General features: G+C 36.4%; 2 protein-coding genes and 1 non-coding gene across 9 annotated transcripts; 2 read left to right on the forward strand and 1 right to left on the reverse strand.

Annotated features, from left to right (window-relative positions):
• Nucleotides 1-425: 425 nt before the first annotated feature.
• Trnad-guc lies at nucleotides 426-497 on the reverse strand. Its single transcript has one exon. It is a non-coding gene; the product is annotated as a tRNA-Asp (tRNA).
• A 6,272-nt stretch (nucleotides 498-6,769) lies between these two features.
• On the forward strand, nucleotides 6,770-9,525 carry LOC124642320. Its single transcript, XM_047180702.1, has one exon. The coding sequence runs from the start codon at nucleotides 7,219-7,221 to the stop codon at nucleotides 9,337-9,339; it is 2,121 nt and encodes a 706-aa protein (XP_047036658.1). The 5' UTR covers nucleotides 6,770-7,218; the 3' UTR covers nucleotides 9,340-9,525.
• Nucleotides 9,526-17,208: 7,683 nt separating this feature from the next.
• Nucleotides 17,209-26,226, forward strand: LOC124642485 (E3 ubiquitin-protein ligase MARCHF1-like). 7 transcript variants are annotated; one of them, XM_047180944.1, is made up of 5 exons: nucleotides 17,251-18,066; nucleotides 18,713-18,823; nucleotides 21,762-21,849; nucleotides 24,626-24,728; nucleotides 25,962-26,226. In XM_047180944.1, exons 1-5 carry the CDS (start codon nucleotides 17,336-17,338, stop codon nucleotides 26,147-26,149), a joined length of 1,221 nt encoding a protein of 406 aa, XP_047036900.1. In that variant the 5' UTR covers nucleotides 17,251-17,335; the 3' UTR covers nucleotides 26,150-26,226. The 7 variants fall into 7 exon arrangements, with proteins under 7 accessions (XP_047036901.1, XP_047036900.1, XP_047036897.1 ...); XM_047180941.1 differs by having other exon boundaries at nucleotides 17,268-18,066; nucleotides 25,926-26,226; XM_047180943.1 differs by having other exon boundaries at nucleotides 17,272-18,066; nucleotides 25,941-26,226.
• Nucleotides 26,227-26,665: the final 439 nt, after the last annotated feature.

Below are 26,665 nucleotides of genomic sequence, written 5' to 3' on the forward strand. Positions count from 1 at the left end.
CCACACACTCGGTTAGCCCCATGGTAAGCTATTATATTTTATTAGCTTGTGCTACTAACACAACCGATAAACTTCATATACTTTACATAAATACTTTTGAATTCATAGTCAAAAGATTTCCGAAGGTTCTCTATTTCTTTAAAAATCATGTATACCCCATTCTGCACTGTCAGTGGTACCGGCCACTACGTTAAAGGACCTCAATAAATATTTATGTAAGAATATTCACGATGTCGTCGCCGTAATATATTTATATCTATGGCTATATCTTATTTTGCATAGACAACAGTTTTATCAATACTCCTTTGTGATTCAACGAGTTTATATTCCTTTTTTATTATTCGTTTGTGCATTATTTTTATATGCTATCTCGTTATGAGGGTTTTAAGTGACGAAAATACTGATAATAAAATTACAAAAAGATTCTCTCCGGCGGGGAATCGAACCCCGGTCTCCCGCGTGACAGGCGGGGATACTTACCACTATACTACCGAAGACGTGCTAATCATGTTTGAAATGCTGATTTAAGTCCAAAACTTCATAATTCTTTTGCTAATAAAACACTCAAAACTCGTCAAATTATTTTTGTTACTAAAGAATATTCGAGATAAAAAAAAGGAAACCATTATGACAGTTAATTTATATTTAAGTATTTCGGCCAGAAATCTTTCTCAGTCTTAATACTATACTAGTCCACATTAAAATATCTAATAATAAAAAATAAATTACCATAACCGATTTATTTTTTATAGCAATAAACAAGCTTCAAAACTTCAAAACACGGAAAGCCTAAAGCCATCTTCAAAGTCCATTTTCATCTCAACAAAATGGGCAGCATCAGAGCAAATTACTGGTACACGAAGACAATTGCTAGTATTAGAACGAAACGCTCTTACACTACAGCCCTTGTTAGGTTGGCCACCTTCCAATTTGCTTCGTAAATTGCCCCTTCCACGAAACACTAGCTTTTCTCGACATTTTCTAGTATTAGCTCACGTCTTGTCTTTAAAATTAGGTATGTCGATAACAAAGTTTGTTAAGAATGAGGTCATACCAAATTTGGAATTTTGGTACAAAGTTGCAACCAGAGTCTACAATGAATGATAATCATCAGTGACAAAGTTACAGTATCTTAATATCTTCCAGATAATGTTGGAAGTAGGAGATTATGAGGTAAGTATTATCAGCTTAAGCATGCAAGCTGACTCATAATAAAGAAACGATTTGCCGTTTCTTCTCCTTTATCACACTACAACGAGGACTAGACCACATTTACTTGAAAATAAGCCAAGACTACTAGCCAAGGCGCAGTTCTCTCTTTAGAGATCAGCTAGCTGCGCAGGACATATTGTAGTGCACATGAATTTGCGCAGACACGGGAGCATCTATTCCTTCACTCACATAAACCGATGAAACGAACATCCAACACGACCGGACAGAGATCGTGCTCATCGATGCACGTTAAAATATTGTACCCAGCAACGAATCGATAAAAATAATTGAAAAAAATCCTGCTATCTTGGTAATCCCCTTTTCCCTAAGCAAAATAATACCGCATCTGCACTACAAACCAAAGCAAATATTATATTCAGTGCAATACATTTTCCTTGTTCAAAGCTTAAGGCTAGTACCATTTCCGTGTCCATTTACGGACAGTATCAAGTAAAAAGAATCCAATCCACATAGTGCGGTGTCCGGGCCGTACGGACACCGGACAGTCCGGAGTCCGGTCCGTCCACGTTTTTATCTATCAAACGGCTTGGCAGTGTGGCGGGCTGTCTTGGCGAGTATTTTGTCTTACTTTTAGGAGAATTTTGTTCTGTTTTTGAATGAATTTATCTTTTTTTAAATATAAGTAGATGTTTTGTGTAATTGTATGTTATGTGAAAAGGATGGAGTATGTTAATCTGTTGTTAAATTGTATTTTAGTTGTACCTTCGATTCAATGCTTTTTGTTTTGTTGTATAAAATCACACTTATTAATTTACAGCAAGCACGTGACTGTAAGTACATTTGATAAGCCCACCCATTTGTAAGTTTAAATAATAAAATGACCAAAACATATACCTACTTAAATCTGAAATAAAAATAATATTGAAAGCCAACCTCTTTCTACACTTTAAAGCTGGGAACTTCTGAAACTTTGTAAATAAAATCCGAACTACAAAGAAAAAACAACAAAAGCGATTTTAGTCGAACTGGATCTTGCGGTTCAAATTCTGCAAGTCTATTATTAAAGCTAAACTAGTTATTATCGAATCTCGGAACTAGTTTACCGACTGCATTTTATTACAACACTTTATGAAGACAATGCTTCAGAAAATAAGTTTCTAGAGAAAGGATGAAATTGATACCTTCCTTCTGCCTTAAATTTTTGACTGTTCAAAACTATTTTAACACCATAACAACTTTTGGTCCTTAGGTCCGCTAGAAGACCAACAATAACGCGAAAGTTTTCAGAAGGACCAACTTAAACAATTTAATAGAGCTGCTCTCCATTAAAAGTGGATTTAATAATACCCAACTATTTCAGACTAAAAGTGTGAAACTTAACATTGAATTGAAAATCATTAAGCTGCAAGTCTTGTACAAGTAACTTTCAGCGGTTTTAACCAGTTATTAAATCCTGATACCAAACTTAAAATTCTTAAACCATTTATACTATTTCTTCGTTGAAACGTATCTAGAATAGGTTTAATCAAGGTATGTTTTGCATTGAAAATACCTTTAAGGTTTTATTCAATTACGTTCAATATTTAAATTTAACCCCTCTGCTCGACAAGATTTTGACATATGACTTTACCGTTGATTCGGCGGGATATTTTGAATCGCGACATGGAAGTAAAAAATTTGTACTAACTTTCAACACATGAATTCTAAGTCCGTAATGCCTGATCAGAAGTATTTTAACTATAACTTTAGAGCTCACTTATTTGAAAACAACGTGCAAAGGTCAAATGGGGTCAGTTAATTCAGAAAAAGATAATAATTACGGTGTTTTTAAGTCTATCGAAAAGTTAGGCATTTCAAATTTGGTGAAAACTTACCAATAAGTAATCGCATCACTTTCTCAAACACAACACAAACGTCATATTTATAACATTTTCAATCCGTTGCAATACATTTCGTGCACTTATTTATGTTCAATAACTAAAAAATCAGCACATAAAATACACAATAAAAATGAACAATTTACAAGATCAGTCAAGTCACAGACAAGTAGAGTTTGGAATGGAGTATTTTTTTTTTTTTCAATCAGCGGTGTGCATTCGATACCTAAATCGGAAATTTATTATAAATAATCGAATACCAATTTTATATATACCTATTTTTTAATAGCAACTTATTTCAATTTTATTTATTAATTTTAAATTATAGGTTCAATTTGTTTTTGTTGTTAAGAAAAAAGATATTTAAGTTTTTAGCATTAAATTTTTATATGTATTATTTATTTTGGTGTTGCGTCATTCGTAATAATTTTTAACTTTAACTGAATTTTTATTACCTATTACGGAATTTTAATTTATTCTTATATTATTTCTCAACAATTCTAACATTTTTGTTTCGGCGGAGGGTATGCGGGTGTTCTGAAATATAATGCAATTTGTAACTACCAAAGGTATGTACTTATTTGATGATGAGAAACAATACCGGTCCAGGATCTGATGATGGAAACCTTGAGAAATCGAGGGCAGCTCTCGAAAATTGTAAGCATAGATAAGGTTATAACTTGACACTCAGATGTATATCTGATAACACTATGAGACAGTAAAGGTTTGGAGCTGACCTGATGATGGAGACCAGAGAAGGTCGAGGGAACTCGACAACCGTACTTCTCTCGTCTCCATCTCCTTCACTGTTGCAGAGGCCTCGTAAATACGAATAATATAAGCACAAACACGAGAAAGTTTAAATATTCAGTTGTCGAGTTCCCTCGACCTTCACTGGTCTCCATCATCAGGTCAGCTCAAAGCCTTCACTGTTGAATAGTGCTACCAGGCAAACACCTGAGTGATAAGATTTCAACCTATGTATTTCTGCAACTTTCGAAAGTCGCCCTCGATTTCTCAAGGTTCCATCATCAGATCCTGACCTAATGATAATGGGACCACCTCGGAAGTACACGCTATCAAACAAAAAAAGAATCATCAAAATCGATAAATAAATGGCTGAGTAATCGCGTAACAAACATACAAAAAAAAAACGGTCGAATTGAGAACCTCCGCTTTTTGGGAAGACGGTTAAAAATAAGTCGGCGGCGGCCATCTTTCCATCTTGGACCAGCTTTCGATGAACAGCGAACTATTTGCCCCTTCAAACAATAAAATCGTCATAAAATTTTGCGATAACTACACCTAACTACGGCTCTCGTCAAATAGCTTTGCCGCTCAGTTAAAAAGTTGGAAGTAACGAATCGCCATTAAGTTTGGCAGATCTACAGGAATCCTGCACATAAAACACCCGAAGAATAAGTCTTCATTTGCCGTCTTCAGAAACCCTAAAAACCGAAGATTTTTTTTATTCCGGCTACAACGTATTTTCTACCACTGATTTTCTAGCATTTTTTTCAAAATAAATTAAGTCATTTTACTTTTCCTAATTTATTTTCAGATTATGGTAAGTATACAAAAGTGCAATTTAGTAATATTATAATATCAAATAATATAAAATTATTAAATCGATTCTTTATTTTAACGAATCGGATCATTCGATGCAAAACTTCTATCACCGTCGCCATCTTGTCTATGCGTCTTCAAATTTAAAAAAACAACAAATGTAAACAAACATGGCGAGTTCGATCAGAATTCCCGGTAATTACGATTGGATTTTAAAAAGGTATATTTCTAACGGGATGCTAAATATGAAAGGTTTGAATGCGTAATAATAATTTACATTTATTTAGTTATTTTATTTAGTACTCACAAATGTGGTTTGATTGGAAAGAAAATAAATATGAGCGTAAATAATTAGGAAAGTGTATGACTGATTCGCAGACCCCAATTGGGGTCTAAACCGAGCTTACGGTGACATTGATGTTCAGACCCCGATTGGGGTCCGCTACGGATTTGACGGTTAATTTGCTAAGGCTGAATGTTGCAATTGCCGTGCACAAAATTGGCTTTTAAGAAAATAAACTTAGGGTGACTCAAAGGTTAACGGTATTGAAGAAATGATTATTGTGTAAAGTGGTGTGCACACGAAGGTTGTCGGCGACGTAATGTCGGCTACGTAAAGTCGGCGACCTCTCACCTCATATGGTAATGATTGTATTGTATCGAATAATATCGCTGAAGCTAAGTCGCCGGGCCTACGTCCGAAGAGTACGTTCAAGAATCAAGTTTTTGGAGACTGAGATGCCATCTGCCGCCTGCAGTTTCATTTGAATACTTTGGCAACGTACTTAATCTGAATGAAATGTAAGTACTTCTTACATACCTTTGTCGAGCCGAAATTGCTTTTGAACCCCAAAAATTTAAATAATGATGGCGGGTTCTTTCCGTAGTATTTTTAAACTTTTTAAAGCCATTTGAGCCAACTAAACATGAGTATCTAAGCTAAACTTATGCAATGGCTTTATCATCTGCCTTTACATTAAAACTAAGTAGGTCTCTAGACTAATATAACTTCAAAGAATATCCCTTTAAAATACCCCAAACACAAACATATGTACAGAAACAAACCAGAAACGATCCACTTAATAATATCGAGCATTACAGCTCTGTTCGTAAAATTTTATTGTAAACGCACTTCCAGTAACGGCCCTTCATATTCCGTATGCTTCATGCCACGCCATTTTGTTTTTCTATAAATATGGGGATTGACGCCATGATAATGATGGCATATTTTACCAACCCGTATTGAGCAAGCGTGGTGATTAACGCTTAATCCTTCTCCGTGTGAGAGGAGGCCGCAGCCCAGCAGTGGGACGATACAAAGACTGATGATGATTTTGACATTTTGGTGCAATTTGGGAAATTTGGTTATGGTTTTAGTGTCTTTTTTCTCACGCATCACAGAGTGAAACGTACCTTTAGTGCAAAATTCAACACGACAACAATGGTAATAACAAAAAATACCTACATTCGAGAATGTACAAAAAACTACTGTAAAGTTCATTAACAAACTTCAAAGTCCAGACACAAAAAAGTCTAGTATTAATAATGAATCGCACCTCCGCAAACGAAATAAGGTGAATTATATATGTAAAGGAAGTTAGGGTGTGCGCACACTTTAGATTAGTCTTAAAAAAGTTTTGTAGAAAAAAATCGTTGTACCTAAATTGCTTTTATATAATCATTTTACTTATATGTTAATTTCGTATTGATTTGAATTTTAGACTTTTTTGCGTAGATATAGGAACCAAAATGAGTGATTCATCATCATCTGGGTAGGTAGGTACTGTAGCGCGTGGTGCGCTAGGAACCGGGGATCCTCAGGATATTAAATTAAAACATTCAATAATAACTTTAACTTTGCGTTTATTCGCTGACTCGGGGGTGAAGTGACACACTTCAATATATAAAAACTATTCTATTTCTATTTGAATCTATTTATGTCATTGTCCGGCCAGTTATTTTTAAATATAAAACCTACTTCTAATCTACTTCGGTACTACAGCTCTACAGTACCATATTATTATTACATAGGTATAAGGTCTTTATAAAGTATCTAAGTTTGTTTCTATATTTGAAAGGTTACTATACAACCTTGAGACAAATGTAAGTATGTACTTAATTATATAAAAACTTTAATTACGCAATACGAAAAAATTGATATTGTAGCAATAATAAACAAAATGCCCGGACGCTGGATCCGAACGCCCGGCCCGCGGTACCACGGCTATGCGTCAAGTGGGCGTGGCCTCCCCGTCAGCGCCGAGTATTGCCGAGCTCTTCCGAAGCCCGCCGACCGCCGCCTATATAACGCAGGGTCCGGCGTGCGCGCAGTCAGTGTTCACTGCGTTCTCAGTCTGCTTCAACCTCTCCAGTTGGACAGCTCTGAGTACCAGTCTTACGCTAGCGCACGCACGGCGACCCGCTCCCTGTGCTGTTCTAGTGTGTGTACGTTTACGAGTGTTTTGTAAAGTTTAAAATAAATCACTTAAGTAAATCGCTGGGTTTTTTCTTATAAGCCCGCGACAATCTGGCGCACAACGTGGAGCCGAACTCAGGGATTAAGTTGGAACATTTAAGAAGACTCCCACATCGGACTTTGAAAATGGCGATGTCAAACGAACAATTCCAAATATTCCTGCAGACCATCACAGCTTCTAAACAGCGATCTTTTGCATCCTGCAACATCACCTACAGTGGGGAAAAAGACGCGGACGCAGTTGAGGCTTTTATAGCGGCAGCTTCTACCTTCAAGAATGTAGAAAAGTTGAGTGACCTCGATGCGCTTCAAGGACTTCCACTTCTTCTACGGGATGAAGCAGCGGTTTGGTGGCAAGGCTTGAAAAGCCGAGTGGAAAAGTGGGAAGAGTTTTGCAATAAATTGCGTCATACATTCGCTCCCCGCAGACCTGCATTTATGATATATCATCAGATTACCCATGAGGTCCAGGAAGCTGACGTCACCACTGAAGCATTTATTGCCAAGAAGCGGGCATTGTTTGCATCACTTCCTCCTCCCGCACTGTCTGAAACGCAGCAAATAGATCTGATATTTGCGCTCATACGGCTAGACATACGAAACCGCATGCCTCGGGATACAGTTCCCACGATAGATAAACTGCTGGAGACGGCACGGGGAATCGAAGAGACCTTACATGAATACGCAGCAGGTTCACATGCAAGTGACATCAGAACTACTGGGAAGAAAGGGAAGGTAAGGTGCAGTTTTTGTAAAAACCCTGGCCATACTGCAGACGTCTGTCGGAAGAAGAAACGGGCTGAAGGCACTTTACCCAGTATTCCGAAAGTTGTCTCAGAAGTTGAAACGCAGGCACCATCTCCTCATCAACCAAAGTTTTCCTGCTACGGTTGCGGCGCACCTGGGGTATACAGAAGCAACTGTCCCACGTGTAAGAAGGCGTCGGCCATTAAGAAGGAGGACTTGAAGTTTTGTGCTATCAACGTACAGGTAGACTCAGATTCCCGGCCTGTTGTGTTCGTGGAGATCGAAGGGATAAAAGGTACCGCCTACATTGATACTTGCGCAAAGATGAGTGTCGCTTCGTACTCCCTATATTTAGAGCTAGTCAAATGCGGATGCAAGTTCCAGGAACATCAAGTCAATTTGACGCTGGCTGATGGAATAAAAAAGAATCGAGGAGTGCTAATGTGCAGAGTCAACGTTGTTTTGATGGGTCGAAAGGTGCAGACGACATTTATCGTGCTACCTGGAGCAAAAGACAACCGCACGCTTTTGGGGGTTGGGTTTTTAAAGGATGCGGGCATGGTAATCAACTTGCCGCAGTACACGTGGAATTTCATTGATGAACCAGAAGAGCAATACGAGCTATACGCCGAAGAGTTTGCAATCTTTGAGAGTACGGTCGTCAATGAAATAATGCAGTTGCCAAGCCCAGTAACCTCACTCACAATGACAGACAGCGAAGCAAGTCCAAGTATTAATACCATACCTCCTACTCCACCACCAACACCTCCACGGATGGAAATACCGGAACTTCCGTTAACACCTGAACCTCCGTCAACGCCTAAAAATCTGTCAGATGATAAGGTCACCTACAAACTGGCATCGATAGATTTTGGCGACTCGTCTTCTGTAAGCAAGAAACCACGACTGTTCGATGGCTATTCACCTAGTTTCACGGATTTTATGCTGCGAGATGCACAAATCAATGTTCACCGGGAAGACATCGAATTATCCCCACAAAGTGCCAATCTCTTTGACGCCAACAACTGGGACATACGGATTGACACAATTAATGTCGAAACACAGAGGACAACTGTTCAAAGGAAGCAGCTGAATGGGCTTCTACCAGAAAACAAGCACGTTTCAATGCCAAGCCGATGCAAGCGAACCCTGCATTATAAAAGCGAGGCAAGCTCTTATACAAAAGGAGCAGTTTTGGTCAAGGGGGAGCGTGAAAGCGAACATCCTGTTGAGTTCGCTAGTCGTCTTCTGACAGCCGCCGAACGGAATAACAAGCGAAGAAACGCGAAAGACACCACATGCCTCCAACTGCTGGATCATCGTCGGGACGACTTCAGATCCAGAGGGGGAGACTGTAGCAATAATAAACAAAATGCCCGGACGCTGGATCCGAACGCCCGGCCCGCGGTACCACGGCTATGCGTCAAGTGGGCGTGGCCTCCCCGTCAGCGCCGAGTATTGCCGAGCTCTTCCGAAGCCCGCCGACCGCCGCCTATATAACGCAGGGTCCGGCGTGCGCGCAGTCAGTGTTCACTGCGTTCTCAGTCTGCTTCAACCTCTCCAGTTGGACAGCTCTGAGTACCAGTCTTACGCTAGCGCACGCACGGCGACCCGCTCCCTGTGCTGTTCTAGTGTGTGTACGTTTACGAGTGTTTTGTAAAGTTTAAAATAAATCACTTAAGTAAATCGCTGGGTTTTTTCTTATAAGCCCGCGACAATATAATTTAAATAATATTTTTTTTTTTTTTTTTAGTTTAACAAATAAGTATTTATTGTTGGGTTCAGTTTATGTACATATTTACATGACGTAAAAAAAAGCCTTATTTATACATATATACAACTAAAAAATGGCATCAAAAAACTCCTCATCGCTGCCCACCGGGAGTGTACCCAAGAGGCTGGCAGCATTGCCACGTTGGATGGCAATGCTTAATTTTTGACCAAAATAAAAACCAGCCTTTGGGTCACATAATTGCCTTTGGTCATTTAATTATATTAAGTTCCAAGTAAGATATGCAGATGTTCCTTTGTAGAAATTGATATTTGATGCATGGCTATCTTTGGAACATGCTGAAATCACATATCAATTTTGGCTGAATAAGTGGATGCCTTCACTAAAAAATAATTTATTTTAAAATATTTGTTCCCAGACATTTTATAAAACGACTGAATAGAGTTTGTCTATCTGTAATGCTCATAAGCTTGAATATTGACTTTGAAAATAGATCTCAAAACTAAATAAAATAATAATATATTTCAAGCATCAAAATTCTCCCTTTATTGATATAACACGCAACTTCAATTAAACTCATAATCGATTTTAATTGTGTTCGATCGATTCGCGGTAACCGATTAATCGTTAACACAGCAAACCACGGTCGGTATTAGTGAAACGCTTACGTCGCCCCGGCCTCGGCCATAATTACAAATTAGTGCACATCGCTACCTGCGCGAATGTACATACATACATTATGAGATAGGTATATCCATTATGCTGCGGAAGACCTGTTAAATGAGATAAGTTAAGCAAAAATAAAGAAGTTAAGTCCTGGATGGGTTACAGTCGTGCATACATTATTTAACAGTGTGTGTGTATAATACTGTGAAATGAAGTGTATGATGTGTATTTGAATACATAAGATGGGCTGAACAATAAAAGCGTTGCATCATAGAGGGAACTAATATTGAAGGAGTAATCAGTGGTCATAATTTATCTGCAGAAGAAATTGCCTGTACCAAGAAGCCTTAACAGTAAACAGACTGATGATTGTCATACCAACCTACCAAGTTACAATATTCCCAGACGACATAGGAAGTAGTTTTCACAGGACACAGTTGAAGCTGCAAGATATAGCTAGTCAAATAAGATAAATCGTACCTACATAGTAATAATGTTGATGAACGACTTTTTTGTGACTGGTAAGTTTACTAGTTTTCCTGATATATCCTATTTCATATCAGATTGCAATTATAACGCCATTAAGTATCACACTTCACACTCTATCAAAGAACCGTTCCAAGAACCAAAACAACACAAGCATAATAAAGCCGACTTCTTTTCTAATTAATCGTGAGTTTGCAAGAACCCTTAACAAAACAGCTTGCTTGCTAAAACTGCCGCTCTTGCGTCCCTCGACTGTAATTACAAATTAGTGCACGCCGCTACCTGGCCTGTCAAAAGTGCAGCTAGGTGTGACGTAAGGACCACGTTGTGTGAGTGAGGACCAAGAAAAAAATTGCGGAGAAAAATTCGACGTGTTTCTTTTGGGAATTAAAGCTGGGTATTGTACAGTTGAATGGTGGTATAAAAGGTAAAAGTATTATATTTACATACATATTAGATTTTTTAAATGCACTAATATCCATGTAATAAGTACGATTTTCCTATAAAATTGTTACCACTGACCTGACGTTGACTGTACTACATTTAACCAGCCTCTTTACGGTCGTCTTCCAGTCTATCTGCATGCATCTAGGTTTTAAATAGAACGACTGCCTATCTGGTCTAATCAATACAGATACCTGGGCAACTCTTTTGGAAAGACTGGTTGGTAGATATAATGGCTTTAAAGTACCCGTAACAATAACCAAAGATGACAGCCGTACCCACCAATTTAACTTTATAATTCAAATAAAGAAAACTTACAAAATATATCTTGTATCACAGACACACCTAATGTATTGAGTCTAGCCAAAAAAGAAGACTTCAAAAGAGCTCTCTATCATTTATCACACAACATCCAAAATTCTCAGACCCGCAAAAAATAAGTCATTGTCACGTCAAATGTATACGGTACCATATATCTAGACAGTTCCATTCTGTTCTATTGTAATCCAAAGAAAAGGGTTAACGCCTGTATAATACGGATTCGCAAAAAATCGAGCAAGAACGCGTCGAGACATACTGAATTATGGTCCCGTTTAGTTTTTTCAGGAATATTTCAGAGCAATGTACTTATAACTTAAGTTGGATTTAAAATTAATATATGACTATCTCCACTTTTTCAGCGAATAAGACAGACAACTTTCTATGTAAAGGGAAATCTCGAAAACTGTTGATCCTGTTTTCCTAAATTATAAGGTATAAAGTTACACATACATTTAATAAAGCTATAGGTAAGATAACCATACGAAATATGCAATTAAATTATAATATGACTTTATTGTTACAAGTATATCCAATCGAAGAATCTAAAAGCGCACATATTTTAAAATATAATTATACCTACTATACCAAAAAAATATAAAATGCAACGATAGATGAGAATATAATGACGAGTAGATGACGATAACGACGAGATTACATTTATAGTCTATGGAACCCTAAAAATCAAACGCAGGTCCCAAAAAGTTAAGCATTTTACCTTCAAGTAAGTAGGCGTCGAACCTTGAATTTGAATAGACGTTTTATACAGGCAGGTCTTATTTAAATTCTAGAAATAAGTTTTATTTACGAAAAACTATCGAAATAAAGACTTGTCTGCGCAGTTTAACAGAAATGAAAGGTGATTTGATTTTAAAGAAAAAGCTTTAAATTCTCGGTTTAACATTGCTAAGGTTCTCTTAATATTTTAAATGAAAAAACATGTCAAACTTCAAAATATTTTATGGCGTAGGTCTTAATAAGCTTGGAAAGAATAACACAAATGATTTTAAAACACTTTACGAGTAAGTTTCAAATTGCACTCAAATATCGTTAGCAATCGTATATCGTAACAATTATTTTCGAACTTATTTTTTTATATTTTTCATTGGTTCACTATACCATGACATAGACCAAACGCCACATAGGTTCACCACGACTGCCATTTCGGACCACCTAATTAAAATATTTCGCTGACTTCATACAAGAAAAGTAGGGACTTAATTATTGCCCGAAATTCGGTGCGAAATAATAATTTTTCGGCGTTGTTAAAATTATTTTTGCGAAAAACCAAACGTGCAATGTCACTCTGGAACAAGTGACTGGAAGAAAATAATTAATAGGTATATAATTATTTTTGAAATGCCTATTTTAATTAATTTGGCTTGATTTATCGTTCGCAAATTGTTTTTAATGGCTTATTATTTTTTGCCTCGTAAGCTACATTTGTCTGACTGGTGACCTTTTGGCTAATGTCGTGTTTCAGCGAGTTTACAAAGTATTGAATTTCATTAATCCAGGAAATCTTAATGACGTTATACGGAGGTGTAATAAAAGTTTAGTGTTTAAGATCGTTGAGTTTATAATGGTCATTTGGAATTACACATTTAGTTGAGTATTATGAATAGGTAATTAGTAGAGATGTAAATAAATAGGGATTTAATTCCAGCTAACGCGGGCTTGAATGTCAAGCGCGCGTGGCAAAGGTGCAAAGTACAATGGAAAATTGCTTTAATATAAGTCAAAGATTAGAAAAAACGGCCGCGTGCGATCATCAAACAAACAGAGGAAAATTTTTAAGGAAGATTCTTAGAATACCTATGTCTGTATTGTGTAATTTGTACAGGACCCCCAAATTACAAAAAATAACTGCTTGAGCTATTTTCCATTAGCATAAAGAAGTAGATTTTCAACTTAGCTTCCACTTTAGGATTATGTTTCATCTGTCTAAACTTTTCCAAACTATGTTGAAATCAGCTTCCACATTTTTGCATACCAACTATCTCTCTAAATATTTGTTAAACGGACCATAACACATGACACTATCATTTCGGTTCAGAGCCTTCAATTAAAGCTTAATCATAACAACAATTAATATTCATAGATTTATAATTATTATTTGGAGAATATTACCTAATAGGATAACGCTTAATTGAAAGCTATTTCAGTATGTGAGATCATAATTGAGTGAAGTAAGATAGAATACGAGATGGCGCGTTGGTTAGAAGGCTCACTTCTCAAGTTTATATCGGTTCTAAGCCCAATTAGAAACAAAGTAATTTTTATAAATTAATATTTATTTTCACTTTAAAGCTTAGGTAAACAGGAAATGTCCAAATATCTATAGCAAGAAATCGTTTTCAAGCATATTTAAAAATTAGCATTATGTACTCTAAAAACATTTTTACATACGGCAAGGCATTAATAAATGACTTTTTTAGGTCTATCCAGGTTTAAAAAATGGCAATATTCGGAACAAATATTTTGCAAAACTGCAATAAAAATCTTTTACACAGTAAATAACGACAACCAATAAAACCTTTTTCAACTTTTATGCCTTAATTTTTATTAAAGCAACAATTTTACGATTGCAACACTATGAAAATAGAATTGCACAAATATAATGTTGCACTACTAAAATTCAAGCGACTATCAACCGTATTGCTACATGTTAAGGTATATAAAATCAGATGAAGAGTTTTCGAGTTGTATAATATAAGTTGGTTGTTAATATTTATCAAAGCAACACTGTTTTCAAAACCAGCTCTAAATGTAGACTATTAATTAGTCTCCTTTGGTCAGTATAAGTAAAAAAGGCAAAGGAAATATACAACTCAAAATCATTCAATGTACTGAATTCACGAATTTGTAATTCATTCGCTATCGTATCTGTCTTTCATTTTATTTTTAGTACCTAAGTATTTCATCCATATTTATTGCTTTAATATTTTCATAATTTCTGTAGGTACGTCGTTTTCTCTAACCGTAATATGGCTAAATATTGTAGTTTAATTGAAATTATTTTTCTTATGTTAAAACAAGCTACCGCAAACCGTACCGTGGAAACTACTTCATTGTAAAGTTCACCCTATAGTCTTCCTCAATATCGAACACTAAAACAATTTTTCCAATCAGACCAGTCGTTCTTAAGATTACCGCGTAACGAAAACTCTTCAGCTTTACATTAAAAGAAGTGTACACAGATATACAGAAACAGACTAAATTAGCAGCCTAGTACTGGATTAAGGTCACCACAAGCTGTGGTCGACGTTGCAACCACGCCGTTGGGAAGCCACTTCCAGGATTGTTTAAACATCTTATTTATATCTAGTTTTAGCCGGTTTAATTCGGTTTGGGCCAGTACTTAGAGTAAGAACGTGGTTTTCAGGTGTTGAGCGAGATTTTGGAAATACAATTAAAAATTTGTGCAAATAATAATTATTATGGAAATAGATGGCATAAATTATGACGATATATTTATTTACCTATATGAGATACCAGACCAGATGTAAGCTAATTCTAGTTACATTTTTTTTGTTCATCAAGAAGATTTATTAAACATTCTTTTTTTTTTAAATAAGAATATTTACGCTATGTTTTAAAATAAACTTAATCTATATTTACATAAAAAAAAAAAAACTATAGTTCGGCCATTCAGAGAATGCGTTCCTGACACGTCGCGATTGAACTGACGACGTAACTTTGCAATGGCGTTGCAGTTACGATAAAAATATTTTTGCTGGTTGTTTACCGTTTTAACAATTGAGGAGCATTAAAACAACATTATTATATCAATAATCAATGAATGTTATAATTTTGTGCCAAACTGAGTGTCAAATAACTTGGTAAACAATATTTTTCTAAATCTATACTGCGCTATTACAAGGTTATGTCAGCGGTTTATATTTTGTAGTGCTGTGCTAAAAATAACAGGCAAGTATCGTAATCTGTTCTTATACAGTTATAATATAAAATAATACGTTTTGATTTTCTTTTTAAGAATTGGAAAATAATGGACTATAAGACTTAATTATAACGTTTATGAAATATAAAAATAAAACTATGACCAAACCGCATTTTTATACTTAGATTAAAAATGGTAACCCCAAATGGCGTTATGGGCCGCCATTTTGTGACGCTAAAACAGTCGTCCGTTGTCGTTTCGTGCGCATAGACCACGTTTTTCAAGTGTTTTCGATCTGTTTTTATTTGATTACCCGGCTTTTGTTAGACCGAGATATCAGGATTGATTCTGTTATTGATAATAATATAATTATACATGTAGGCGAAGATGATGATGAAGACACCACCTCCTCAAGCAAATCGGAGTCTGATTAATATTCTGTTCGCACATTCAATTCAATGTACTTGTAACAAAGAATAAATAAAACAATTTTATTATATGAATATTACCTTTTTTTGGTTTCCACTTAAATAACTAAAATATAAAACAAATGATTCCGCCAATTTAAAACGAAAATAATCTTAAAATAATGCGGCGGTTCATTTTGAAGGAACGGTAACGAACTCAGTGTTATGTTGTGCCCATCACTAGTCGTGACTAACTGATAGGTGTCAGGAACGCATTCTCTGAACGGCCGAAGTATAATAAGTTGTAGTGGTTACATTTTGTTATATTAGCAAACAACTGTAGCTGCGTTTGCTATAAATATTTACGTAGGAGCAATTGTTGTTGCTTCCATTACAGCAAAAATGCTACCATTATCCAAATAATAGTACAGTTTAAAAAAATCATTTATTTAAATACTTATAAATCCTATTTATTCATAATATATTTTACATATCCTACCTAATCTAAAAAAAACTGATATATCTTTGATAGTTATATACATTTATTGTTTATATACATTTTGTATATAGTATTTTATTTTTAGTTTTGTATAAAGATAAGTAGTTTAAGTTTGTATATATGTATAGTGTGTACAGAAATGTTTAAATTAATTAAAATACTATCTCAATACCTAGGCAATAAGAAGTAACGTCTTTGATAGCCGCGTATTTAGTTACAAAAGATAGAGATTTCTTTCGTATACCTATGATGACTGAATGTTGCTGAAATTGTTATACCTAAATCATTCCCGAAAATTGCTATTTTTCGATACATTTTACTATTATAAATAACACGTAAAACGTATGAATATGTATGTATATTTTAGGTATGAAAAGAGGCCAAAAACAGCGTCAGCTATTCGCCCTACAAGTCTGCGATAGTTGACGAGTAGGGGAGCGGACTGGAATCACAAAGATTCATATCCCGAGTTCATCACTCGCTGTTCAGTCGAGTCAGTTAAGACCCTCCTGATGGCAATGTGGCAATGTTCGCGCGTGCTACTTAAGCTTCGCGTGTGAACGAAACCATAGCGCGAATTTAGATCGAGCAACGCCATCTATCGAGGTGAGGTGTAAACTTTTGGATTTTTCTCCAACTTTTTTCTTTAATTCTTTTCTTTTGAAAATGATTTAATTACCAACTATAATTATGTTGTTATTTTAATAAAAGAGAGTAAAAAGGGTATTTGTTAAAAATATTGTATCAGGTGACGTAGACATATCATGTGCCCTTGGCATAGTTAAATATAGCATACACGATAACGACGATAGCAGAAGTAGAGTTAAGTCATTTTATTCAAGTTTTAATGTATGTCAACTGGAATGCAACGTAAAGCATTATTACACAAAATACTCCTTGGCTCTCAAAAAAGTTTGGGAACAAAATAAAATAAGCAATTCAACCCAAAACGTCAAATTGTTATGTCAAACACCGCATCATTCATACAAGATTTATTTTAACTATATTTTCTTTAAAATAATACAAATGGTACCTAAGTATTGATGGATAAAGACGAAAAAAATAAAATAACAGATGGAGATAAAACTACGACGAACGAAGTGAAACCGAATGATGATAGGAATCAAAGATCAAATACAAACGAAGATGCTGGACCATCGGGAGCAGTGAATCTGCCAGGAGCCGTACACCATGCTAAGAACATACCTCCGAAACCTGGCATCTCTAAATCAGAACATAGCATGAGGCACATTATAACAAGTAAAGATGTCACAAACGCACTAAAATCTCTAAGCTTCGGTGCTCCAGGGCAAGTAGTCAAAAACCTGAATCTTAAAGAACTAAACATCCCTATTCTTGACAAAGATGAAACATCAGAAAGAGATGAATCAACTACTTTGATAGATCTAAAGAAATTCATGGCATCCTGTTTCAAATTCAACAAAGAAGCCCCGAGCGCTATAGTGTTGTCTGAAATCCCGAACGTGCAAAACGTTCATCCAGTGATAACTCCTGTTACTGCAGTAATACCACCACCAGACCCGCCAGAAATAGCGAACCCTAGTTACACGACTGTACAAACTGAATGTGTATCAATAAACACTAATGAAGTGATTATAACTAATGCTATTGAACCTAAGATATCGAAATCTGATAAAAAGAAGACTTCGGGAAGCCTTTCTGAGAAATCGGACTTGGGTATCACGGCAAGAGATTCGCTCTCAAGTATTGGGTCCAATGTTTGCCGAATATGTATGACGAGAGGACGTGAAAGGTCAGTAAAGAGAAAATAAGTACTTACTAATAATTGAAAAGCTGAAGAGTTTGTTTGTTGAACCGATTTATAACCTATATTATGGAGGGTTTTTTACCAGGGTGCACGAAGTAGACTGAGAAAAGCGGGTGAAACCGCTGACGGAATTTAGTTTAAATATATTAACCAAATGTTTATTTACTTGAAAAAGTATTGGGTTCGGGTACAGAGGATGTTGGCAAATCTTGTGATAGGTTTCGATTATGTAACAGATAAGTGGGTATATTGGATATCTTATGTAGAGTGAAGAATATACAACATTGATTGAATTATATTGACATGGGTCTTGTCATGTAACCAGATTCATAGATGGAACTTTACGCTTCGATTTTTGTTTAGCAGACAGGACAGCCTCAAGCTATAGTCGTTGATCTTAAAATAGTTTTAATTTTCGTCAGTTTTCGAGAAATATAATGAATCTTTTCTAATGTTGTTTGAACTCGATCGTCTCATGAACTGAAACTAAAATTTCCGAATTGAAGCAATAGTATTTAACGCGATTGGCTACTTTTTGTCCAGGCGTAAAGTATCCATCATGAAGCGGGTGAAATCACTGGCAGAAGCTAGTTACCTAATAAAAATCTCACATTTGAAGTGTTGTTCTCAGGTTAATATCTCCGTGCAACTGCAAGGGTTCCCTGGCGAACGTCCACCTGAGCTGCTTGGAGCGGTGGCTCAACCAAGTGGGGAGGAACCATTGTGAGTTATGCGGGTTCAGGTGAGTTTCACGAACGACATGTTTCTTTCGACTTCTTATCGAGTAACTGAAGGTTAAAGGCTCGAGCAGACCGGATGCGTATGCGTAACCACGTCGTAGTCACGCGCGTAGTTACGGCGTAACCATGAGTTGTAATGTATGGAAATGTATGAGACAGGCCACACCGCTTGCGTAACGTAGACGTGCGCGTCGTTACGCAAGCGGTGTGGCCTGTCTCATACATTTCCATACATTACAACTCATGGTACGTGCACGTCTACGTGCACGTCTACGCTTACGTCTACGCATACGCATCCGGTCTGCTGGAGCCTTTAATCAACTAACGTAAAAGTGTCAGACGTTTCTCAAACCCGCCTCATGGCTTCTGACGTGGAGGTAACAATGATTACCACTGAGTAGCATTAGGGGACTCCGGCTTTACGTGCCCACCTAGGCATAGGGGTGTAACACCGCCAATTTCCAGACTCCGGGTAGCTTTCAGGATGTTCTTAAAACCCACAAAACAATGTCTTCATGTCCAAGGGATTGAAGCCAGTTCCCCGTGCACGACAGTCAGCTTAACTTACGAATCTTGCTGGTGCGCCTTCTCTGCATTAAAAAAGTAACAATATCTAGACCATAACCAACAACATTAATGAAATGAAATCGGAAACCAACTATTTATGACAAAACCAAACAAAAAAAAATACGATAAATATCTTCAACAAACCCGAATAACGGCAAAAACGTTACTCTCAAAGTTTCCGATATCCGATTGTTAAAACTTATTTAACAGTTCCAAATGGAGTGAAACAGTTGGCCAACTTGCCGCGGGCTTGTTCGTTCCCTGATCATCAGGTAGGGTTGCCAGGTGTTAAAACCAGCTAATTATTTGCACGAGAAAAGGGTAAAAACCTCTTTTGATACTAAAAAGTTTGGTAATAAGGAGGGACATCGCCCAGTGTCTAAGTTTACAAGGTGTAAAAGGACTTCAATACTTACTTAAAAATCCAACACGTTACAAGATTGTTGCAGGGTTTTTCAGGCCGAGGATGAGAACTACGAAAAACCTACCAAAAGTGTTTGAAATTCCCCGAAACGCAGCTTAAAGCTTCAATCTTAATTTTTTTAATAATCTTGTATTGTAATCAGTGTTGGAAACATTATTAAATAATACATGCTCATGTGACACATTTATATACACATGTATACCATCGGCGAAACCTTCTAAATTAAAAAAAACAATAGTTAGGTTCTAATTGATGCGTAATTACAAACCTTATAAAAAATCGTCTTCATTTACGAGTTATTAATTGGCCATAAACCAATTACTCTGTTTTGCCATCCCTGTGTACAGGTAGATCTGTAACAATTTAAATTTAATTCTATCAACTGCAATATTGCGCGACTAGATTATGCCTTCGGCTTCGTTCGGACTGAATCGAACGTATTTGGAACGGATAACTTTCAGCCTTAGGGCCAGGCCACAACAGTGCGTTGCGGCGTCGCATCGCAAAAACAACATTGCACAGCTATGCGATTAATATGATATGCGTCCTTGATTTTTGCGATGCGACGCCGCAACGCACTGTTGTGGCCTGGCCCTTACTTATAAACGTGAATTAAATATAAGTAATACTTAAGGGCTGTTTAAGAAAATTCTTACTTATAAACGTTGCTTAAGCATGTCTTAACTAACATTTAATCACTACTTAAGACTTTAAGTAGTGATTAGTTAAAATGTTGCTTAGAAGGTGATTAGTGATTTTATAAGTAAGGGGGTTAATTCTTAGTTACTTAGGTACCTATATTTATGTATCGATAATGGAATTTCAAAATAGATTATTATCATAGCTGTTTTTGTTTGCTTTTAATGTTACACACGATTATTAGAGAATGTAGTAATAAGTACATACGATTCTAGGAGAGCTTTCACACCTTCACCATACCACCATGCTGTAAGTGCGAACTCTTTCCAATAGGTATTTAAAAGGTTTATTTTTTTAATAAAGAATCATTCAAATATGAAACAGCTAACTGTCAAACCGCGTTAACAGAACATAAATCTAAAATCAATAACCAATAAAATGTACCAGAAACGCGATCCGCTCTTAAAATTCACATAAAAAAATTATCCCAATCCATTCAAACACAATTTCACCGATTAAAAAAGGAACACCACAGAGTAAAATAATAAAAAAGTTGATTCCAATAATGGCACAGATTATGAACGTCCAAGATAAAGAATCCTATTCAAGGAACGACCCCATTCATATTCTATGAATTTGTTAAAGAATTTAATACCGGCCCCGGATTTTGGCGTTGGACTCTTAATTAAATGCAGCTGAGGTTCGATTAGAGGGGCAACTAATATCCTTCATTGAATTATTATGGCAATCAATCAATGTGACGTCACACCTGTTAACTGAATGAGATAGAAATGTGCATCACAATCAATCATTGTCGGTTCGGTAACGGGCATGAACCCATCCTTCGAATCGTTGGGAAAATGTAAAATATCTTGATGGGATAAAGCGTTGCTATTTAGTAGGCATGTTTATTGGTAATACTCAGCGGTGTATGTATTAAAATTTTAGTTATTCCCTTGTTATATAAAAAAGAAAAACAGAATATTCACCGTTACGTGAGACATCTACATGGTACAACATGGTTCAAAAATATGTTCCTGTGGATAAATGTTAGAACATGGTTCATACATAAGCGAACTAAATAAACTTAACTATGATCTACTAATTAAAAAGCATAATTTTTAAACTCTTACAGAAAGAGTCTCGTAAAGAAAAACTTGACAGAAAACTTTTTAGAATAAAAACGTTTCGCTCCTGGCCTGGCCTATATCCAACTCTATCGGCATTCGAAACGAAATACCGCGCTTTTACCTTCCAAAAAGGTAGTACCAACACCGTCTACCCTCTGAAACCGTGCATTTTTTTCACAGCTACCCTGCGATCCGCACGCCGAGATACACGGTTCTACAGGCGCTTCGGCTGTGGTTTGGCAATCCTAGAAACAGGAGCCATTTGCAGGTGAGACGGTTTACCTATGCATTCGAAATTTAAACGCTTGAAATAGGAATTGAGGAATTGGTCCTTCGATACGATTGGTGTTTTGAAAGGACCAAGTCGTGTTGGTTAATTGATTTCGATAAAGAGTTTTAAGGATTATTTTCTATTGAAATCTTTAAAACTGCTTAGGACAACAATAACTACGGTGTATTTAGGTGTTGAACTGTTCGTATGTCTAAATTGTCTTTGGGATTATTTAGCCCTGTATACATTTTCTTACAGTTTGGTAAACATAACAACAACATTTTGCGATAAGCCTAATCTGCTTGAAAGCCAATCTGATTGATGTAAAACACATTACCATATGATAAGGGTACATGCAATATCTGTCGATCACAACTGACAGTATGTATATTAAAACCGCCACGCGTATATAAAGCATTCTATTTTCAAAAAAATAACCCTGAACAACGTCCTATCCAAACAAATGTTCTCCCCAAACATTTTTGAAGAATGTCACTCGGAATCGAGTGTTCCTACAATCGATTATAATCTCGCGTCAGAGTGACGGCGTTGACACGTCAAGGGCATATTGAGTTCGCGTCTGTTAGGTTTAGGGTACTTTGTCCCAATTGAAACTGGCTTCCTCGAGAGCCTTTGAATATTTCCACGTTTTAAACTCGCAATCAAGCGGGTAAAAGGTTTGCTGAGGTATTTTTGGGACTGTTTTCTAATCGTGTTTGTCATTCTCTTAATTGCTTGTCGTAATTTCGTTTTGTGATTTCTACAATCATTTAATTATTGCCAGAGGTCTTATTTTTATTTATTATAGATAGGTATAAGTACGCTTTGTTTGGACCACCATCTTTCTCATCACTTGATGGAAGCGATAACAGTTTCACAACATTGAGATATCCAAGATCCTGATTCTAATATCTATGTAATGACGGGCCTTTAGCTATGTAGCTTTTCCACATTCTGCCATATTTTAGGTATATTTTACTCTGGGAGACGAGCTTATATTGTTATCATCCGGATAAAGATGCCAAAATACATTTACTCCTGTATAAAAAAGTGACGATTCATAAATCCAATTACATTGTTTCTCTGAATTAAACGTCGTTGGCTTTGACCATCGATTAATCTATTAATGGTATGTATTGTTTATCTATTTGTTTATCCATTCCCAGTACTAAAAACAAACTATACCCGTAGATAGGTGGCTATTTTAGCCTAAGTACATAGCCGTTGACAACAATTTCCTCTCGACGCGCTTTACATTTTCAATATTTTGGTCTGAGCCGAGCTTAATCGTCTAATTTCAATGGAAATTTCACCGGCTTTCGATTGACACTCCAAAGTGTTTGGTGAAACCAAAGTCGATTAACATTCAAAATTATTTGATTAGTCTCTATATTGAAACTCGTAATGAATCAGTGGTATTTTGATCGAAGCAGTTTCTAGCTTGTTTTATAGAAAACAGTCTTTATAATCCAGCAAAAAATAGTACCTATCCTATTACCCAGTCAAATCTATTTTTTCTATTATCGAAATTTATCGACATCCAGAAGTTTCAGTAAAATTCAGACATAGTTGCAGATAGAGCAACATTCTCTTTTACGTTTATGGGCAGGCAAATAAGGCGTTTCTTTGATTTTCCAATATTTTCTAAACCTCAAACCATTCCCACTAACTTACAACATAGTTTTGCAAACAAAACATAAACAAAAGACCCTTAATAACATTCAAGAACATACGTCACATCATTTAAAATTAACCGTCAAGTGTTTCTCAAACGTTGACGATATTTCACGCGCCAAGCTGACCGCAAGATGGCGACGCAAAGATGGCTGACACGTCTTGACGTGACACGCATATATTGGATTTCTGTTGTCAGTCTGTCATTTATTGAATTATCTTGCGTTGAACGTTGCTCCGGCTTTGTTGTGCTTCGAAGGATATAATATTGGATATGAGTTGGTATCTAAAGGGATTTTCGGAGGGTTATATTGCCCGGTTTTTTCACGCCTTTGAATGCTCAGATTTATAGATTGATGCAAGCTTTTTGGATCTATTGAAATACTTTTTCTTCTTAACAAAAACCAGAGCATAAAAGGGATAGAAATGTAAACATTCAGGTGGCCTGTTAGTTTCACCGTTTTAAGTACTAGTCACTAAATAAGTTTAAAAATTCGACTGATAGAAGCACTCACATTTATGTCATCTACCTTACCTAAGGTTTTTTTCCAAACTGAGACTAGGTAAGTCGTACCTAAGGGCCAAAATTAAAAAAATATCCTGAAATTAGATTACCAATAGCCAGTCTTTGTAAATCTCACAGTTGGTAAGTAGATGATGAAATATTCCCGCGATATAACACTGTCGTTGAAAATCTTCGGTCTTGGCCCAAAATTCCTCAGTAGGTACCACTTTTGACAAATATCCTTTTGACGTGGACTCCCCTTCGTTAGTTACAGCTATATTTCATTGGGGAACGCTGAAAAACAGTTTCTTGAATAGATTTGTTGTAAGGTATTTTTAGAACTGTGTCAAAAACATGTGGGAGGAAGAAACCTTCTGTTGAATGAATGCGTCGGATGTACAAGAAAGTTCTGAATCTTACATACGAGCAATTTTTTTTACAAAAAATGAGGTCCTTTTTGATAATAGTAGGATAATAGAACAAGCAGCGCTGGATTTCTTTTTTATTTAAAGTTTGACATTCAAAGGAAATAATATCGCCCTCCAAACAGCCTAAACACTGTGCAGGTTTTCATACCATACTTTTATTCCGCAGTCGGATTGTCTGATATTCTGGCTGCTATCGACCGTGACGGCTGGCCTCCTGGCTGTATGCATCGTCGGAACTCAATACTTTGTGATTGAGGGAACCAATTTTGGTAAGCTCGACGCAAGCGCTCGAAAAGAGGAAGGTGTGTTTTGTTTTTGCTTTTTTTAATTATGTTTTTTTTTTAAGAGTTAAAAGGAAATTTTGCTGGTTGAAAAGAATGGGCTTTTTCAATTTGAAAATGGAATTTTGTCGTTTTTTTTTTCTTTTTGTGAATCCTTTTTTCTGTTGTCATAAATGCAAAAGCAAAATTGCCTTTTGGTCTTTTCTTATTTCAAAAGCTTGCGTATACTTTATCTTCTTTATAATGATAGAGATTACAGATTAGAGCATTTACACCTTTTTGGATTATGTCGCGCGTAGATTCCACCCGGCAAAAAAATCTGTCGCTTTGTTCCAGTTGGCATCATCGTTTGAACTGGGGCCCGATTCTCCTAAGTTAATAATGTCAAAATCGAATAGTAATCGAATCGCAATATGATCGCAATAGCAGTTTTAACCATATCGGGCATTCTGATACCAATAAAAGACCAGTCGTATTCGATTGACATTTGATTGGTGTGCGATTGGTCTGCTATTTTGGTGATTTTGGTCTATACGGTAGTTTGCTGTACAATCATTTTGCAATCGTAAATCATTTGCAGACAAAATGATTCATTATTGAATGACAGAAAAGGATAAAAACGTTTATTTCAAAGAAAAAATAGCGGAATGCCACATACGCTTCAGTCGTAATCGAGTTGGATCGGATATCAGTCGAATCGAATCGAACGTGAATCGTATGTCGCTTAAGTAAAATTAGGAGAATCGGGGCCCTGGTTGTTGTCAACCGTTTATTATCAACCTCTTTACCAACCCGATAAGTAGGTACATACTTACATACTTAATAATTTTAGCACTTCTTCTACTTCTACGCTAGACGCCTAAACCCCCTAGTAACAAAAAGAGGTTGTGACTTTAAACCCTGATCAACCACAGACTCTATGCTACATAGAGAGGGATTAGCGTGAAGAAACCTTGAACTGACTAACTTGTAAAATCGGTTCTCCATCGACACTTTTTCACATAATCATTATTTTAATTCAAAAGTGAGTTTGATTGGTTGGTTGCCTAAAACTGCTTGACCGATAGAGATAACATTTTGCGTATGTTTCCATCCGGAGGGCGTAATTCCCTAGGGTTGCGATTGAATCGCAAACGACAACTATTTAAAAATGGAAAACAAACAGTTATGTTATGAATGAATCAGTTACTATCTTTCCAGGTATATCCCACCGGATTACAGAGACTGCCATGGACTTCTTCATGGCAATCGTCCTCTGCGGGTACTCTGTCACCGTCTACCTTCTCTGGAAGGACCATTACGTCATGTGGAATAGATGGAGACGAGCTAACGTCAACGTCAGACTGCTTCTGACGCCGGACTCGCATCCAGTACCATTTGTACCAAGAGCTAGGTATAATGTCGTTTAATTTCTTTATCGTCGTCTTATATTTAGCAAGTTTGTGTGATCAGTATTAAATATTATATGGGATGATTCTTAGTTTCAGGCTGTGGTTTTATTTATTTCATTCATTCATCATTATAATCGGGCTATATTCTGTCATTCTCCTATCGTTTTCATACGCCGTGCACCCAGACAATAGTAGTCTAACGAACACAAAAAATATTTTTCTAGAGAATAAAGTGTTTAACCAAATAAATTCTTCAGCTCTTTATCTAATAATTTATGAAAGTTAACCTCCCTGTAATTGATTAATCCCTACATATTGGTTGGACCATATACCTAGTCCAGTTAAATAGATTCAAAAGAATGTGATTTTTGCAAAATAGACACCTAAAAGTAAAAAAATAAAATCGCCAAGTAAATAAACACACAAACACGACAAACCCAAAGGTTTTTCAACAAAAGGCCTTGTTTACAAGTAGTTACAGCGATAGCAAACGCCTATGATTTGCAGCCAGTGCTCTTGGCAACCCGCCAGACC

This window comes from Helicoverpa zea, chromosome 24 (genome assembly GCF_022581195.2).
Source record: "Helicoverpa zea isolate HzStark_Cry1AcR chromosome 24, ilHelZeax1.1, whole genome shotgun sequence".
Taxonomy (NCBI): domain Eukaryota; kingdom Metazoa; phylum Arthropoda; class Insecta; order Lepidoptera; family Noctuidae; genus Helicoverpa; species Helicoverpa zea.